At 59.8% G+C, this 16,297-nt stretch overlaps 2 protein-coding genes across 8 annotated transcripts in view; both read left to right on the plus strand.

Annotated features, from left to right (window-relative positions):
* The window catches only part of Myo9b (myosin IXB), a 61,833-nt gene extending 46,329 nt beyond the window's left edge, over positions 1–15,504 (plus strand). For 2 of the 6 annotated variants that reach the window (XM_023707627.1, XM_023707625.1), the window contains 24 exons: positions 802–924; positions 1,432–1,512; positions 2,022–2,132; positions 2,392–2,514; positions 2,965–3,281; positions 4,245–4,955; positions 5,755–5,815; positions 6,149–6,267; positions 7,392–7,525; positions 7,703–7,893; positions 8,623–8,721; positions 8,820–8,987; positions 9,363–9,416; positions 9,553–9,664; positions 10,088–10,161; positions 10,478–10,670; positions 10,748–10,876; positions 11,039–11,144; positions 11,288–11,419; positions 11,684–11,807; positions 12,011–12,058; positions 12,259–12,407; positions 13,095–13,222; positions 13,314–15,504. In XM_023707627.1, coding sequence (XP_023563395.1) covers positions 802–924; positions 1,432–1,512; positions 2,022–2,132; positions 2,392–2,514; positions 2,965–3,281; positions 4,245–4,955; positions 5,755–5,815; positions 6,149–6,267; positions 7,392–7,525; positions 7,703–7,893; positions 8,623–8,721; positions 8,820–8,987; positions 9,363–9,416; positions 9,553–9,664; positions 10,088–10,161; positions 10,478–10,670; positions 10,748–10,876; positions 11,039–11,144; positions 11,288–11,419; positions 11,684–11,807; positions 12,011–12,058; positions 12,259–12,407; positions 13,095–13,222; positions 13,314–13,711 — 3,885 coding nt within the window. In that variant the 3' untranslated portion in view covers positions 13,712–15,504. The remainder of the gene's footprint in view (positions 1–801; positions 925–1,431; positions 1,513–2,021; positions 2,133–2,391; positions 2,515–2,964; positions 3,282–4,244; positions 4,956–5,754; positions 5,816–6,148; positions 6,268–7,391; positions 7,526–7,702; positions 7,894–8,622; positions 8,722–8,819; positions 8,988–9,362; positions 9,417–9,552; positions 9,665–10,087; positions 10,162–10,477; positions 10,671–10,747; positions 10,877–11,038; positions 11,145–11,287; positions 11,420–11,683; positions 11,808–12,010; positions 12,059–12,258; positions 12,408–13,094; positions 13,223–13,313) is intronic. The other 4 variants (XM_023707622.1, XM_023707626.1, XM_023707623.1 and 1 more) reach the window with 4 other exon arrangements.
* Positions 15,505–16,120: 616 nt separating this feature from the next.
* Use1 (unconventional SNARE in the ER 1) overlaps positions 16,121–16,297 on the plus strand; it is a 3,182-nt gene continuing 3,005 nt past the window's right edge. For both annotated transcript variants that reach the window (XM_004647383.2, XM_023707615.1), the window contains exon 1: positions 16,121–16,269. In XM_004647383.2, the coding sequence (XP_004647440.1) occupies positions 16,168–16,269 (102 nt within the window). In that variant the 5' untranslated portion in view covers positions 16,121–16,167. The remainder of the gene's footprint in view (positions 16,270–16,297) is intronic.

A 16,297-nucleotide genomic window follows, 5' to 3' on the forward strand; every position in this document is an offset into this window, starting at 1 on the left:
CTGTCCCAGAACACCAAGAAATAAAGGAATGAGAAGAGCTGGGGATTTGTTGTGTGCAGAGGCTCTGAGCTCTTGCCCACGCACACACTTGCGCGTACACACACGCAGAACATCTGTGCCCACACAGGCCGTCTGGGCTTTGTGCTCACCTCTAAACACAAGGTGCACTCTGTTTGCACCCATCTTACCCGCCCAGCCCAAAGGTGATACCATGTGGGTCACCTTTAATGATTTGGGGGTGTGGGTGGTTGGGGTTCTTTTTCTGATGGGTTTTGCTTTTGCTTTTGCTTTTTTTGTCTTTTTAGTTTTTTTTGAGACAGGGTCTCGCTGTGTAGCCTAGGCTGGCCTTGAAGTCACAGCAATCCTCTTGCCTCAGCCTCCCGAGTATTTGTGATAACCAGCGTGGGTCACCAAACATGGTGGTATTTTTAATGATTTGGCAGTGAAACAGTTTTGTGGCATGAGTTTTCCACTTTAATAAAGCTCCTGGCCTCAGTGCCTTGGGATTTAGAAATGGGCAATCTGGGCCTGCAATGCACAGCCTGGACTTGGAGTGGGTTCAGATGCGGGCCAAGAGCAGCCTGTGGTTAGGGGCAGGGGCCCTGGGGGCTGGCGGGCTCCTCCAGGCTAGGATGAGCAGCTGAGGGCAGGCCTCTGTTGCAGCAGAATGCAGGGGGTGCGGGCACAGCACCGAGGCAGCTGTACTGTGTCCCATGTTGGCCTGTGGGGTCCAGTGGTGCTGCCTACCCAGCTTGGGCAGCTGGCTGTGGAGTGCTGGTAAGACACCAGTGTCCATCCTAGAACCTGCTAGACCGTGAGTCTCTGAGGCTGATTGTCAGCATGACGCTCCACGACCGCACCACCAAGTCCCTGCTGCACCTGCACAAGAAGAAGAAGCCACCCAGCATCAGTGCCCAGTTCCAGGTGGGCGCCAGCCACATGGGGACTGTCTGTGCCCCCCAGAGCCCTCCACTGCAGGCCCCACATCCGCCTGAGCTGGGAGAGCCACGAGACCGTCTGGCAGCTCCAGCCATCCCAGCCCTAGTTTCCCTCTGCCCTGGCCTTCTCCTCCCTCCTCAGCATCCCTGACAGCGCCCTCTGGTGGGAGCCCTCAGAGCTCCTTTCTGTGCTGGCTGAACCCCAGATCCTCACGCATAGGCATGCTAGGCACAAAGGCCACAACTGAGCCACACCTACCCTTTACGAAGCCTTTGTGAAAGCACCAGGCCATTGCGGCCATGAGCACTTGCCTGGCGTGTATAAGGCTGCTGAAAGTAAAAAAGAGCAGGCAGGGCCAGAGCCACCACACAGTGTCCCTGTGTGTCCAGGAGCACGGCATCCCTGGGGCACAGCTGCGTGGCCATGAAGCCCCGACCTTGGGGCTCTCTATCCTATGGCCCCTGGAGCAGCATGGCCATGCTCTATCCCCAGACATCCCTGAACAAGTTGCTGGAGACCCTGGGCAAAGCCGAGCCCTTCTTCATCCGCTGCATCCGCTCCAACGCTGCCAAGGTGAGTGGGTTGCCCATATGCCTCACCCTGTGGGCCCGGGCCAGGCCCGGAAAACAGCTGGGGGCCCCGTGGCAGGAGCCTCCTAGACCTCTCTGCTACCCTGGCCTGGCCCCACCCTGCTCCTCTCCCTGGCCTGCTGGCTGTGCAGGTGCTGTGGGCGTCTTCAGGGCCCAGCCTCCACCATCATGGCAGCCCCGTCACTGCCTTCTGCTGGGGTCCTGAGACAGCCGTGTCACCTGGGCCTTGCTGGTCCCAAGCCACCACCCATTGGGTCAATTCTTCCAGTGACATGGGTGTTAGGCTTCATCTCCAACTGCTCAGCCTCCCTGGGCCTATTAGGACAGGCACAGCCCAGGTAGTCCAGGCTGGTTGCCAGCAAGCCCTCATGGCAGAAAGTAGAAACCATGAGCCTCCATGGACGAGAGCCCCACGCCACCAGACTTGGCCCCCCTGAGTTCCCAGACCCAGGGTAGCCACACCAGGGCCCTGACAGCACCATGGCCTTGCAGAAGGAGCTGTGCTTCGATGACGAGCTGGTCCTGCAGCAGCTGCGCTATACCGGGATGCTGGAGACCGTGCGCATCCGCCGCTCCGGCTACAGCGCCAAGTACACCTTCCAGGTGGGGTGCACTGTACCAGCTAGTGATGGACGGGCGCAGGTGTGGGGTTTGGAGAGCTACATGGTAGGCTGAGGTGGGAAAAGCACAAGCTCGAGCCCAGCCTGGGCACTTCAGCAAGAGCGGGGCTGGCTTGTGTGGTGAGCACCTGTCACATGCGGAGGCGTGGGGTTCCGTACCCAGCACCTCAGAAGCACAGCAGAAAGTCAGGCCTGGCCGATACCCAGGTCCCGGAAGGCCCACATGAGCCTCCTCTTCCCAGGACTTCACAGAGCAGTTCCAGGTGCTGCTGCCCAAGGAGGCCCAGCCCTGCCGCGAGGTCATCTCGGCGCTTCTGGAGAAGATGCGCATGGATGAGAGGAACTACCAGATCGGGAAGACCAAGGTGTGCTGCCATGCTTAGGACACCCGCTCCCACAAGCCCGCAGGCTCACCATTCTGCGGCCTTGCGAGGGGCGGTGGGGGCTGCACAGAAGGTTCTGGCTCCCTTGCTGTTGCTTTTCTGAATCCTACACAGAAAGGTTCATGGAGCTCACAGTTGTAGAAGTCCAGGAGCCAGGCACCACTTCTGCCCTCCTGTGAGAGCCTGGTATGGCAATGGTGGGGGGAAAGGGGACAAGCAAGACGGGAAGCCAGGGCACAGTGGTGCGAGCCTGGGTGGCTGAGGCAGGAAGATCACCAGCTCAAGTCCAGCCCAGGCAACTCAGTGATTTAGTAAGATCCAGTCTTAGAATGCTTTTAAAAGACTGGAGTGGAGCTCAGTGTGAAGGTCCTGGGTTCATTCCGCAATGTTGCCAGAACTGGCTGGTGCTGAGCTGTGCCCTGTCCACCCCAGGTCTTCCTAAAAGAAACAGAGCGCCAGGCCCTACAGGAGACACTGCACCGTGAGGTCATGCGCAAGATTCTGCTGCTGCAGAGCTGGTTCCGCACAGTGCTGGAGCGTCGCCACTTCTTGCACATGCGCCGTGCCGCTGTGGCCATCCAGGTCTGCTGGCGCTCCTACCGCACACAAAGGGCATTGGTGAGGACACAGGCCGCCATGTGCCTGCAGGCCGCCTGGAGAGGCTACCGGCAGCGCAAGGCCTACCAGCGCTGGCGCCAGAGTGTCGTCCGCCTGCAGAGCCTGTGCCGTGGCCACCTGCAGCGCCGGAGGTCAGTGACCACTGACACAGGGCTTCCTCAAGATGCTCCCAGCTGGCTGCATGGGTCACTGCCTGGGCTCCTGCCTGGCCGGCTCCACAGCACACTGTTCCAGGTCACAGCTGGGCTACTCCTCACTGCACTGTGAGACCAAGCACCTGCCAGGCAGCAACCCCTTGGCAGGACCTGAGGGCTCCAGTGCCCATCTGTGCCCACCTCCCTAGGCCCAGCCCCACCTCAAGTGAAATTGCACTCTGAGGCAGGAGTCCTCATGTCAGGACCCTGTGCAAGGCCTAACAAAGGATCCTCTTCCAGGCAGAGCCCAGCACACTCTAGGCCCCTAATCTCCACCCTTAGGAGGCTGAGGCAGGAGGGTCACAAAGTTAAACCCAATGGGCCACTTACATGTGTAGCTCAGTGATACAGCCCTGGGCAATCTCCAGGACTGCAGAAGAGCAGAAGGCCTGGCCAGATAGCTCAACGGACTAAAGTGCCTGCTTAGGCAGTCGCAGGGACTGGGGTTCAATCCCTGGTGTGCCATGCTGGCCCCACCAGCCCTGCCCCCGGGGCATGCTGAGAAGGCCTCTTGAGACTGGGCGTAGTGGAATGCACCTGTGATCCCAGCGCTTGGGAGGCTGAAAACAGGAGGATCACTATGAGTCTGATCTGGGTAGTGAGACACTGTAGACCCTGAACTAAATACATTTTAAACAAAAACAAAACCGGTGAGACCCCAGGATTCCTGCAGGATCCCTCTGGATGGCCCAAGGGCACACAGCTGAGGCAGGTGACAGCTATGAGCCGTGACCACCCGTGCTGTTGTGGTGGAGGAAACCGCGACTCCAGAGAGACTACAAGGGCCAAGAGAGGGCCCCAGAGTGGCTGGAGCCATGGGTAGTGGGTAGGGGTGGGCTGCGGCATGTGCAGTGCCCACAGCTGTGTCTCTGACATGGCCCCGCTCTTGTCTGTGTGCAGCTTCAGCCAGATGCTCATGGAGAAGAAGTGTGAGGAGCAGCGGTCAAGGGAGGCCCTGGAGGCTGCAGGGGCGCAGGACTTGGAGGCCCTTGAGACACAGGTGGCCGGGCAGGACTTGGAGGCTGCTGGGGACAGCGAGCACCCAGCACCAGGGCTTGCGGCACAGCCTGCGGATGGGGCAGCAGTGGAGGTGGAGGCCCTGGGCCATGGGGAGGGATTCCCGGCCCCCGGGAGCACAGCTGCGGCAGTGGCAGGCGAGGGGCAAGAGAAGGCGACCAGCAGCCGGGAGAAGCGTGAGTCCCGGCGGCAGCGAGGCCTGGAGCATGTGGAGCTACAGAACCGGCACCTGCAGGCCTCACGCGAGGAGCGCAGCAGGGCCGAGGCTTGTCCCTGCACCGAGCCCGTGGCACCATCCCAGGCAGCTGCCACAGTCCTTGTTGACAGTGCAGGGGACCCGGGGCCCAGCCCTGCACAACGGCCGACCAGCCTGGCCCTGGATGTGGCCTCCAAGGACAGGAGCCGGCGGGCTGACAGCCCCGGGGCCGCGGTGCAGATCCAGCGGTACCAGCCTCCTGAGGCTGAGCGGTTGGCCATCGCCGTGGAGCAGTGGCGTGGCCGGAAGCTGGGGACCACTGCTGGCAGCACACTGAGCCAGTCCCTAGACCTCAGTGACAGGCACCGGGCTGCAGGGGCAGCCCTCACCCCCACCGAGTAAGATCCCATGGCTGTACAGGGAACAAAGGTGTCCCCTGGGGGGGAGCCCCCGCAGTGTGTGGTACCAGCTTGTCCTTAGGGAACCCAGGGCATGGCTGCTCCCACTGCCCCTGAGCAAGCCCAGACCAGTGACCTCCTCCCCTCCCTGTGGGGGTGGGCTTGGGGGGTGGGACAGTGCTGGCCTCCCCTGCCACTCTAGCAGCAGCAGACCCAGGATGGGGACAAGTATAAGTTGGACACACTGGGGAGAGGGAGAGATGACAGGCATGGTTGGCATGGGGAGCCCAGCAATGTGAGGATGCAGGGATGTAGACCGGCAAGGTGGCACAGGATGGCACCAGGAGGCGTGGGCAGGGTGGCCAGGCCGAGGACAGCAGAGATCCTTAGAGCTGGGGTGCGGGGAAAGGAAGACAGGTGACACATGGACAGAGGCAGCCTTGTGGGAGGCGGACCCCTGCACTGTGTGCCATTGGGCTGCATGGTCTCTAGCAGTACCGCCAGATGGATAGGGTGGCTGGAGGTCAGGAGGGGATACGTGTAGGGAGAGCTGTGAGGGAGACAGGCAGCGCAGTCTGCAGGTGGAGATGCGTCATGGACATGGACAGGAGTAGGCATGTGACAGCAGTGGACCCAATGACTCGATGGTCACTCATGGAACTGTTCACAGGCAGAGTGTGCCACAGGCTTCTGAGCCACCAGATGTCCCTAGCTGTGCAGGGGAGGGGTGGGCTGCCACCTGCATGAGTCTTTCGCTGCCCTGCCCCATGGGTGACTGGCTTATTTCTGACTCTCCCAGGGAGAGGCGCATCTCCTTGTCCACAGGCGACGTCTCCAAGCTGGCCCCAGCCAAAGCACAGGTAAGCATGAGTTGTGTGCCTCAGCTCTCACCAGCCCAGCTCTGCCCTAGAGACACTTAATGGAGGAGTGTAGAGCTAGGTGTGACCCAGCTACTAGGAAGGCTGAGGTAGGAGGAGCTCAAGTGCAAGCACAGCCCAAGCCATTTATGGAAACCAGTTCATAATTAAAGAACTAGGGCTGGAGTGCAGCTCAGTGGTGAGTGCCTACGCACCATGCCCCACCCCCTGCCAAAAGGAGGAGCCAGGGTTGGCAAATGGAGTACACACCAGGGACCCACTGCCCTCAGCAAAGGGCCTGCCCCCTCACCCGCCTCTCCCACTTCATCCCCACAGCTTTCAGAAACTGACGGGGAGTCCAGCATCAAGAAGCCAGTTGTGCTCAAGAAGAAGTCGGGTGATGCCTCCTCCGGCCCAGAGGCAGGGCTGTCACCAGGCTCCCAGGCCGACTCTAAGTAAGAGGGCTGGGGGCTTGGGCCAGTGGCAGATTCCTAGGGTCCCTCTCGAGGCCACAAGGGAATCTGGTCTCCTGAACAAGTCACAATAGGCAGATGGATCCACAGGAGCAGTTTTGGCCAGGGTGGTCATGTTGGGCAGCTCCTCCAAGGCCACCTGGCTCTTGGCTTCCAAGGGCTCAGTCCACAGTTGCCAGCCCACAGCAGGAGCACTGTGGCGGGCAGCCTGGTGGACAGGAAGCAGCAGAAACATCCAGGAAGAAGGGAGAGGGCTCATGCCCCACCTCTGCCCACCACCACTGGGGGGCTCCACCCCTCAGTGCTCAAATCTAGGGGGTATTGCACACCCAGGTCAGGGCATAGGCCCCAGAAGGGTTGCCTCAAAGCCCACCATGAGCAGCAGGGTGCCCGCTTCGCTTAGCCAGCAGCCATGGTTCACAGGCGGCATCTGTTGTCTTTACTAATCCTGTGCCCATAGGAGAACAGGAAAAAATAACTTTATTCCTTTTAATATAAACATGGAGTCCTGGCCAGGTGTGGCAACACTCACCAGTCATCCAGCCCTCTAGAGGCTAAGGCAGGAGGATCGGGGGAGATAGCTCAAACATCTAAGCGCCTGTCTGGCAAGCTTAAGGACCTAGGTTCAATTCCTGGTACCTCATACTGTGCTGGCCCCACTCAAAGCCAGCCACTAAAACTGGACATGGTGGGCACTGGGAGGCTCAGCTGCATAGTGAGACCCTTAGCAAATAAATAAATAAATGATTTTTTAAAAATAGCAAGGGCTGACCACATAGCTCAGCAGACTAAAGTACCTGCTTAGGCAGGCACAGGGACTGAGGTTCAATTCCCAGAGTGCTATGCTGGCCCTGCCCTTAGAGTGCGCTGAGAGGGCGACTGAGACTGAGCATGGTGGCGTACAGCTGTAGTACCTGTGCTTGGGAGGCTGAGAACAAGAGAATCAAGTGAGTCTGATAAGTATAGTGAGAGCCTGTAAACTTTGTACTAAGTACATTTTAAAAAGAAAAAAAAAAAAAAAAGGATCAAGACAAGTCCTACGCCATCTGGACTACATAGCAAAACCCTGTCGCAAAGAGAAAAAAAAAAAACCCTGTGTCCTGCAGGTCCACATTTAAAAGACTTTTTCTACATAAGACCAAGGATAAGAAGAACAGCCCAGAGGGTATGGAGGAGACAGAGACTACGGTGTCTGGGCATGTTGGGTCAGAAGCCACTCCTGTGATGAAGAAACTGGAAGGTTGGTCGCTCAACAGCTACGTTGGGCCAGGCCTTGCCAGGGAGCTCAGGGCTGGGAGTTCTGGCTGGGGCCAGGGCCCACGGTTCAAGGTCCCACCTCTCTGCGTCCCTGACCAGGCCCCATGAGGCCAACACTGTCCCCAAGCCCACACTCATGGCTCCTCCATGTCACCCACAGCCCCATCTGGCCACCAGCCACGCCACACATCGGGCGAGAAGCACACCAAGGACACAGGCAGCAAAGGGAAGAGGAACCGCAACCTCAAGATCGGCAAGATCACAGTGACGGAGAAGTGGCGGGAATCGGTGTTCCGCAAGATCACGAATGCCAATGAGCTCAAGTACTTGGATGAGTTCCTGCTCAACAAGGTGGGCTGGGTGGGCTGGCGGGCAGGCCGCCCGGGAGCTGGCGCTGAGGGAGTTTCTGAGCTCCAGCACCAGGGAAATAACCCTGTCTTCTAGCTGTTTTTAACTATACAATGCTTTGTTGTTAGCTGTGCCACACGCTTGTTGTGTTCTGTGAACACCACAATGCTGCAGAGCCGCACACCTGTCATCCCACACTTTAGAGGCTGAAACAAGTGGATTTCAAGTTCAAGGCCAGCCTGGGCAACTTAGCAAGACATTCTCAAAAAACAAAATTTAGGGGCCAGTGAGATCGCTCAGTGGACTAAATCACCTGCTTAGGCAAGCCTAGGCAAGCACAGGGACTGTGGTTCGAGCCCCGGTACAGCTTGCTGGGCCAACGCAGAGTCAGGGCGTAGTGGTACACACCTATAATCCCAGCGCTGGGAGGCTAAAAACAGGAGGATCACTATGAGTCCGAGCTGCATAGGAAGACCCTGTAACCATCAAATACATTTTTTTTTAAAACTACACTTAATTATAACTTTGCACCCTTTGACTGATCTGCCCCAATCCCTCTGCCCACCTCCTGGAACATGGTGCCCATCACAGCAGGGAGTCCCGGCACCCCCGCTCGTGTGGCATGGGTGGAAGCCAGCATGGTGTAGACCTAGTGGTGTGGAGTCCATGGGGGTGGAGGAGCAGCAGGAGACTTGGCAGCAGGCTGAGGGACAGCAGCATCTGTCCTTGCAGATAAATGACCTGCGCTCCCAGAAGACACCCATTGAGAGCCTGTTCATTGAGGCCACCGAGCGGTTCCGCAGCAACATCAAAACCATGTACTCTGTCCCGGTACGTGGAAGCCCCGCCGCAGGCCCCGCCGGCTCACGAGCCCCTTCCACATCCTCCACATTAAGGGCTCGGGCTCTGGTGACACCTTGTTCCTGCAGAATGGAAAGATCCACGTGGGCTACAAGGACCTGATGGAGAACTACCAGATTATTGTCAACAACCTGGCCAGTGAGCGCGGGGAGGACACCAATCCGGTCCTCAACCTCTTCCAGTCACTGCTGGACGAGTTCACACGGTGCTGCAAGACTGACTTTGAGCCTGGGAAGGTGGGTACTTGGCCCCATTCTCCGACCCCGCCCACCACAGCGCTTGGCCACGCCCATGCCATAGGAGTGCCCCACCCAGCACATCGCGTTCCACACCCTGACGCCCCATCCTTTCAGACTTGCCCACTTTTGGCCTGTCCACAGTCTTCCTAACCCCCACATCTCCAGGCCCAGATTTTGGGCAGCTACACCTGCCTCTCCTAAGTCTTCCGACTCCCACTCGCCTACCTGTTGGGCTCAGGTTGGATAGAGGGTGGGTGTTAGGGCTGCTCACTCCCCAAGGGAGGGGTGGTACCCAGAAGCCTCTGGCCTCCTCCTGGGGTGGGTGACCTAGGCCAGGCGTCCCCACGTGACTCTAGTTTTGGTGTCTCTCAGCCCAGTAAAGCTCAGAAAAAGAAGCGGAAGCAGGAGCGAGCTGTGAGTAGGCGTGTGAGCACGCGTGTGTCCCTGCAGGCATGCAGTGTGTGTGTGGACTCTCCTGTCTGCTCCCAGCCTCTGTAGCTGTGGCCTGAGGACAGTAGCAGGCAGGCAGCCTGCTGAGCCCCTGCTCGCCGCACTCCCGCAGGTTCATGAACACAATGGCCACGTGTTTGCCAGCTACCAGGTTAGCATCCCGCAGTCGTGTGAACACTGCCTCTCCTACATCTGGCTCATGGACAAGGCCCTGCTCTGCAGCGGTGAGCAGCGCAGCACCCTACCCCACCCCTCCTAGCACTCTGCTCCTGCAACCTGAACTACCTCCCCACCCAGACAGGTGTCACACACAGCTGCTCGGGAGGCTGGGACAGGAGGATCAAAAGTTCCAGCCAGTCTGGGCCACTGAGAGACCCTGTCTCCAATATACAAAGAGCTAGAGGTGGAGCTCCGTGCCAGAACACTGCCTGGCTACATGAGGCCCTGGGTTTCATTGCTAGAAGTGCAGAATAAATAATAAATCGAGGCAGGGCCAGGGACATAGCTCAGCAGGCATTGCCTGCCTGACAAGCACAAGGTCACGAGTTTGATCCCTGGTACAAAACAACAAAGTGCAGCTGGGACCTGGCTGGTGGGGTGGGTGGCCCAGGCACCTGTGACCCAGCCTTTGCTGTGTGTGACCCTAGTGTGCAAGATGACCTGCCACAAGAAGTGCATGCACAAGATTCAGAACTGCTGCTCCTACCTGAGTGGGAGGAGGGTGAGTGTGCCCACCTGGACCCTCAAGGCGAGGCGCAGCAGGGGCAGGAGGGCCACAGCCCCCATGCTATTCACCATCTTCCTGAGGAAGTCCGCACTCCAACTCTGTTCTGAGCAGTGAGGGTCCCTGTGCTAGGTTTGGGGGGCAGGCGCCTCCCCACTGGCCCACCGAGGGCACAGTTACCTCAGGTGGGATCCTGCCCAGCGCCATGGCACAGACAATGCCATGGTGCTGGAGGGCGCCTGGGCAGGGAATGTAGCCCATAGAGGAGGTGGGTGCAGCATGGCGGTATTGGGACCCTGAGCCCTTCCCACAGAGCGAACCAGGCACTGAGCTGGGCCACTTTGGCGTGTGCGTGGACAGCCTGACTGGAGACAAGACGTCAGTGCCCCTGGTGCTGGAGAAGCTGCTGGAGCACGTGGAGCTGCACGGGCTCTACACTGAGGGCCTCTATCGCAAGTCGGGCACTGCACATCGCACACGCGAGCTCCGGCAGGCGCTGCAGACAGGTGGGGAGGCGGGTGGGCAGCCTTGCCCCTTGCACATGCTCGTCCCCGGTGGTCATGCCACACTGTCCATCCTGCAGACCCCGTAGCTGTGCGGTTGGAGGACTTCCCCATTCACGCTATCACCGGTGTCCTCAAGCAGTGGCTACGTGAGCTGCCCGAGCCCCTCATGACCTTTGCCCAGTATGGCGACTTCCTCCGTGCTGTGGGTGAGCCCAGTGGGCAGCCAGGGGGAGGGGGAGCCCCTGGTTTGGGTCAGGGCCTCTCAGTGGCTGTGATCCCTGCCACATGTCGGCCACATGCTCATGGCCCCAGCCAGGGTAGGGAAGCGAGTGAGCCTGGTGCCATCCACCTGCTCCCCTCATCCCCAGAGCTGCCAGAGAAGCAGGAGCAGCTGGCTGCCATCTATACTGTCCTGGAGCACCTGCCCAAAGCCAACCATGACTCGCTGGAGCGGCTCATCTTCCATCTTGTCAAGCAAGTGCCCCGGGGAATGTCACCTACCTTAGCACCAGGGCCAGCTGGGGCCAGGGTGGAGCCTTCAGGGACCTGGAGCCTCTGCTCTGAGGCTGGGTCTCCTCTCCCACCTCTGCCACTCCTAACTGCTGGTGGCCATGCAGGGTGGCCCTGCTGGAGGATGTGAACCGCATGTCACCGGGGGCACTGGCCATCGTCTTCGCTCCATGCCTCCTACGCTGCCCTGACACCTCGGACCCACTGACCAGCATGAAGGATGTGCTCAAGATCACCACGTGAGTGCACCTGCCAGGCAGGGAGGCGCAGCCGCTGGGCTACTCTATTCTTCCTGATGGTAGGAGTGCTAACATGATAGCAGGAACCCAGCTCTCTCGCCAGCCTGAGGCCCCCAGTACTTACTACCCGGGATGAGACCTTCTCAGGCAGCCCTGAATGCAGAGAGGACCCGGAGCTGCCGGGGCTGCAGCCCAAAAGGGCAGCGCTCCGGGACACAGGGCGTCCCCGCTGTCCTAACGGAGCTGCCTCCCTGGGCCCTACAGGTGCGTGGAGATGCTGATCAAGGAGCAGATGCGGAAGTACAGGGTGAAGATGGAGGAGATCAGCCAGCTGGAGGCGGAGGAGAGCATCGCGTGCCATAGGCTTTCTCTTCTGCAGCAGAGTGTGGTGCGCCCGGGCGGGCTTGGTGGTGGGTGTGGTCGTGTGGGGGCGGGGCCGCCCCCCCCTTCCTGGTTCTCCAGGCCCCCAGACAGGTGAAGTTCTCACCCCAAGCTCAGTTCCTGGTTGGCTCTCCCCGAGTCTCACGGGTGCGGACCAGTGGGAGCCCCCACCCATTCCCCATTGTTCATCCTGTGCCCCTCTCTCCCCAGCCCTGGCCTTTCAAACTGGGGTTCTCGTCTCCCTGTGAGGGGGTGCCGGTAGGTAGTGTGCGGTGGCCACAGTGCATGCCGGTCCTCGGGGTGACAGCCCGGCCCGCCTCCCCTCGTGCATGCTGGTTGTGCCTGGCCGTGGAGCCCGTGGACTCCTGCAGCCGGCTCCTGGGGGTCCTTGCATCTCCCGTCACTGCCAGCCCTCCCTGCCCTGGTCCCAAGCCTCATACCTTCCACCTGTCCTGCAGAGCAAGAGCCCCAAGACTCCTGTGAGCCGCGACGGCAGCCTGGAGGAGCTGGAAGTACTTGCTGAGGAGGAGGCCACCAGTGCCACTGACGGCGAGGACCAGGAGAAGGAGATGCTCATGGAGCGCATCCAGTCCCTCAAGGAGGAAAAGCAAGTGTCTTCCGGGCCCCGGACCCCTTGCCCCTGCTACCCAGCCAGGCCAGGCAGGCCGCCATCCCTAGCATGGGAAAGGCCTGTCCTTCCGGGACATGTGTCCTGAGCTTCACCCATGAGCCAGTGCCGTGGGCTCAAGCAGCGCCCCAGCCTTTCCCTAACGCTGGGCACACGTGTGCACTGGAGGTTGGAGGGGTGCAGAGCTGGGGTATGCTGGGAGGTGAGGACTCATGGGTACAGCATGGCCCTGGGTCGGTCCCCAGAACTGCAAAAGAGCATGCCTGTTGTCCTTCCTGCTCACTACTTGGAGGCAGAGGCAGGATGATCACAGGAGCCCAGGAATTGGAGAACAGTTAGCAACACAGCACCCTGTCCCAAGAAATAGTAGAAGTTCATGCCAGGAGAACAGATGTGGCCCAGTTACTTGGCCCATTCGGGCGCCAGGACTGGGAGGAGGCCCTGGGCTGAGGCAGGAGTGCCCTGCTGGCTCAGTGTGGGTCGGATGCATGGGAGGGCTTACCTCTGCTGCGTAGCTCTTCCCGGGTGAGTGGCAAGGGCCCAGGCAATTCAGGGCTGTGTGCTCGAGATGGGGCAGGCTAGGGACAGGACAGCCTGCTCTGCCTCTATTGGCTTCCATATGGTGGCCTCTGTGGGTGGCGCTGGACACAAGACATTGCTCCCCAGGGAGGACATCACCTACCGGCTGCCTGAGCTGGAGCCCAGGGGCTCAGATGAGGAGAACCTGGACTCAGAAACGTCAGCCAGCACCGAGAGCCTGCTGGAGGAGCGGGCTGGGCGGGGGGCTGCGGAAGGTCAGTATTAAGATAGAGTCCGCTCTGCTGCTGCCCGGGTGGGCAGGGTCCCCACGCTGGAGCAGCAGTGACCCACGTCTGTCTCTCCAAGGGCCCCCCGCGCCTGCGCCCCCCCATCCCACTGCGCCCGCCCCAAGCCCCCTCCCCGCGATGGTGCCTCTGAGGCATCGGCCAGCGTCCTTCGCCATGGTTAGAGTGAAGACTCCGCGGAGGACACCTGTCATGCCCACAGCCAACATCAAGCTCCCGCCTGGCCTCCCCTCTCACCTGCCCAACCGGGAGTCCACAGGACCTGTGAGGCGCCGGGAGCCGCCAGCCCGCCGCCCCGACCAGGTGCGCTCCATGTACATCGCGCCCAGCCTGGGGCTGCCCACACTTGGAGCCCTTGCACCCCTGGATGAAGATGCTCGGCCACTGGGGGCCAAGCGCAGGTACTCAGACCCTCCCACCTACTGCCTGCCCCCCGCCCCGGGCCAGGCCCCCAGCTGAGGCCTGAGACAGTCACGTCGAGAACACCGCCAGCAGCTGGCCAGCAGCTGCAGTGGCTCCAGGAAGGATCCAGATTGGAAGCTCCAGAGTAACGGCTTAAGAGTGCTGCCCTGGCCAGGGTCCAGGCTAGGAAGGCCACTGGGGCTGGCCACCGTCACCTCTGGATCCTCCAGTCACTGATGCACATCCGGGCCACCAAGTCCCAGCAGTGGCCTCACCTCCCCGCCTGTTTTGTACGTTTTTATAACTTTGTACATGGTTTACATAACTCGAAACTGTAACAGCTTATTGGGAGACCAAATTGTTTCATACTGTATGTTCGGACTTTGCTATTAACACTGTGTCCGTCCTGTAACCTGGGCCTAGGCAGAGCAGAGACTATGGCGGTGGTCACACTGTGGTCCCCTAGGAGTGGCCACAAGTCCCCTGTACAGCACAGGAGCAGTGCACTCCTGGGCACCTCACCACCCTTTTCTGTCTGCGATATGGGACTCCCATTTGCTAGGGATGGCCACTGCCCAAGGTACATTCCAGGAAGCGTCGGAGCCCTGTGCGGGGTCACAAGATGCGAGCTCGTGTGGCGTTGCCTGCAGCAGGACACATCTGCACCCCAGGGGCACCAGAATGCATCATCACACTTCTGTCCCTTGTGTTATGGTGCCAGGGGCTGGAAGAGACCAACACTGACTCAGGACCATGCTCCAGCCTCAAGCTGCCCATTCCTGCAGACTCACAGCTGTGGTCTGCGTGCCTGTCAGGCTCCAAAGCTCTCTGACACCAGGCTCCAAGGCTAATGCCAGGCCTTGGGTGCCTGTCTGCCCCACGGGTGGAATAAAGGAAAAGTGCCTGTGACACCTCTGTATGGGATTTACACCTGTGCCACAGGGCATCGCTGCTGTCTGGATGTGATGCAGACCCTTCAAGGCATGGACCAGGGCTTAAATGGGGGTGGGGACAAGAGTCTTGCAGTGTGAACACAGGTTGTGCACCCCTCACCCGGAACCAGAAACGCTCCAGAGTTTGAGCACCAGTGCACACGGGTGCAGAATTCATCCCTAACATCACATGAGGGTCAAAGTCAGAATCTGCCCCTAGCAAGATAGCAGTTTACTCAGGGGAGGGAGGCCTGTACAGCAGGAACACAACACGTGCTTGGCCTCAAGCCCTGGGTTCTATGCCAGCACAAAAGACAGGTTTATGTTTATAATGCGAACATGCACCTTACCCAAGGGAGCCACGTGTGAGGGCACTCCTGTCAGCCAAGTACCCTGGGACACTGAGCTATGAAAATCCCAGTTTAAGGCCATCTGGTGAAACTCCAGATCTTGTCTCAAAAAAACAGCTAAGGATACAACTCTGTAGGCCCTGGGTTTAAGCCTCAGTGCCCCCCAAAAGGTAAATGAGTGTTATGTTTACACTTGGGTGCAATCTCTAAGACGCCTTGTTCTATAGGTATATATTCCAAAGCACTTCCGGTTCCAAGCAGTTTGGAGATGAGATACTCAGGCTGTGTCAGGGGCAAGGGTCAGTCCCACTGTGGAGGGAGGAGCTGCTTCCTGTCCTGGAGGACCGGGAGCACCACCCTGCAGATGGCCTTGGCCAGCAGCACCCCTCGATGGGGGAACAGGTGGGGCCGGAGCCTCCAAGGTTACATCTGAGAAGGGGCAGGCTGGGACCCAGGCTCTGGAGGATCTGCTCTGAAAGCCCCTTAGCTTACAGTCCCAGGCTTTTGGCTTCTCTGGTGCGGACCCGGGGACAACCCTTGGTCAGGCACCCTGGGGCTCCCCGGCGGCCCTAAGGTGAGGCGGCAGCAGTGGGCCAGGCTCTGCTGCCCCAGAGGCACCCTAGATTCCTGGCAGCCTGAGACGGGCTCCTGTCCATAGGGTTCTAGTAATTTGGGGATGAGCAGGCTCTCCCAAGGCTATGACCCCTTGAGACACGCATCATCACACTGCCCACTTCTCAGAAAACAGGCCCAGAAAAGCTAGACTTGGCCAAGACCACGGCTGAGGGTAGCGACAAGGCTGAGACCTAGAGGGTCGTGCACACCGTTCTTGAAGCATTCTCCAGCCCCTGCGACCCACAATGAAGGTGGAGGATACTGAAGCCCAGGCCAAGTTTCTTTCCTCAAGGAGATCGGGGAATAGCTTGAAGGATCCGGGCATTCTGAACATGCAGAATGGAACAACAGGAAGGAGCGCTGCAAGTCGGTCATCAAAAGACCTGGTTCCTCCGAAGACTCCTGGAGGGTGTAAAACTCTCGCAGGAAAAGTAAGCGATCTTGCCCCCAATAAATATGGCCGGAATCGTGCCTCTCGAAATAAGACGCTACTTCCGCCCCAAAGACGGGCCAGAGAACCGGGAAGAAGGCAGGCGCCGCCCGGAAGGTGGCCGGAGGCAGCCACTTCCGCCCCCAGCATGGCGCCGCCGGAAGGGGCAGGGGGCCGGCGCTGACGATGGCTGCGTCGAGGCTGGAGCTCAACCTGGTGAGGCTGCTGTGCCGCTGCGAGGCGATGGCAGCAGAGAGGCGGGACCCGGAGGAGTGGCGGCTGGACAAGGTGAGGGGCGCACGCTGCCGAGGGGCCC

This window comes from Octodon degus, unplaced genomic scaffold, assembly GCF_000260255.1.
Source record: "Octodon degus isolate 3935 unplaced genomic scaffold, OctDeg1.0 scaffold00304, whole genome shotgun sequence".
NCBI classification, from domain to species: domain Eukaryota; kingdom Metazoa; phylum Chordata; class Mammalia; order Rodentia; family Octodontidae; genus Octodon; species Octodon degus.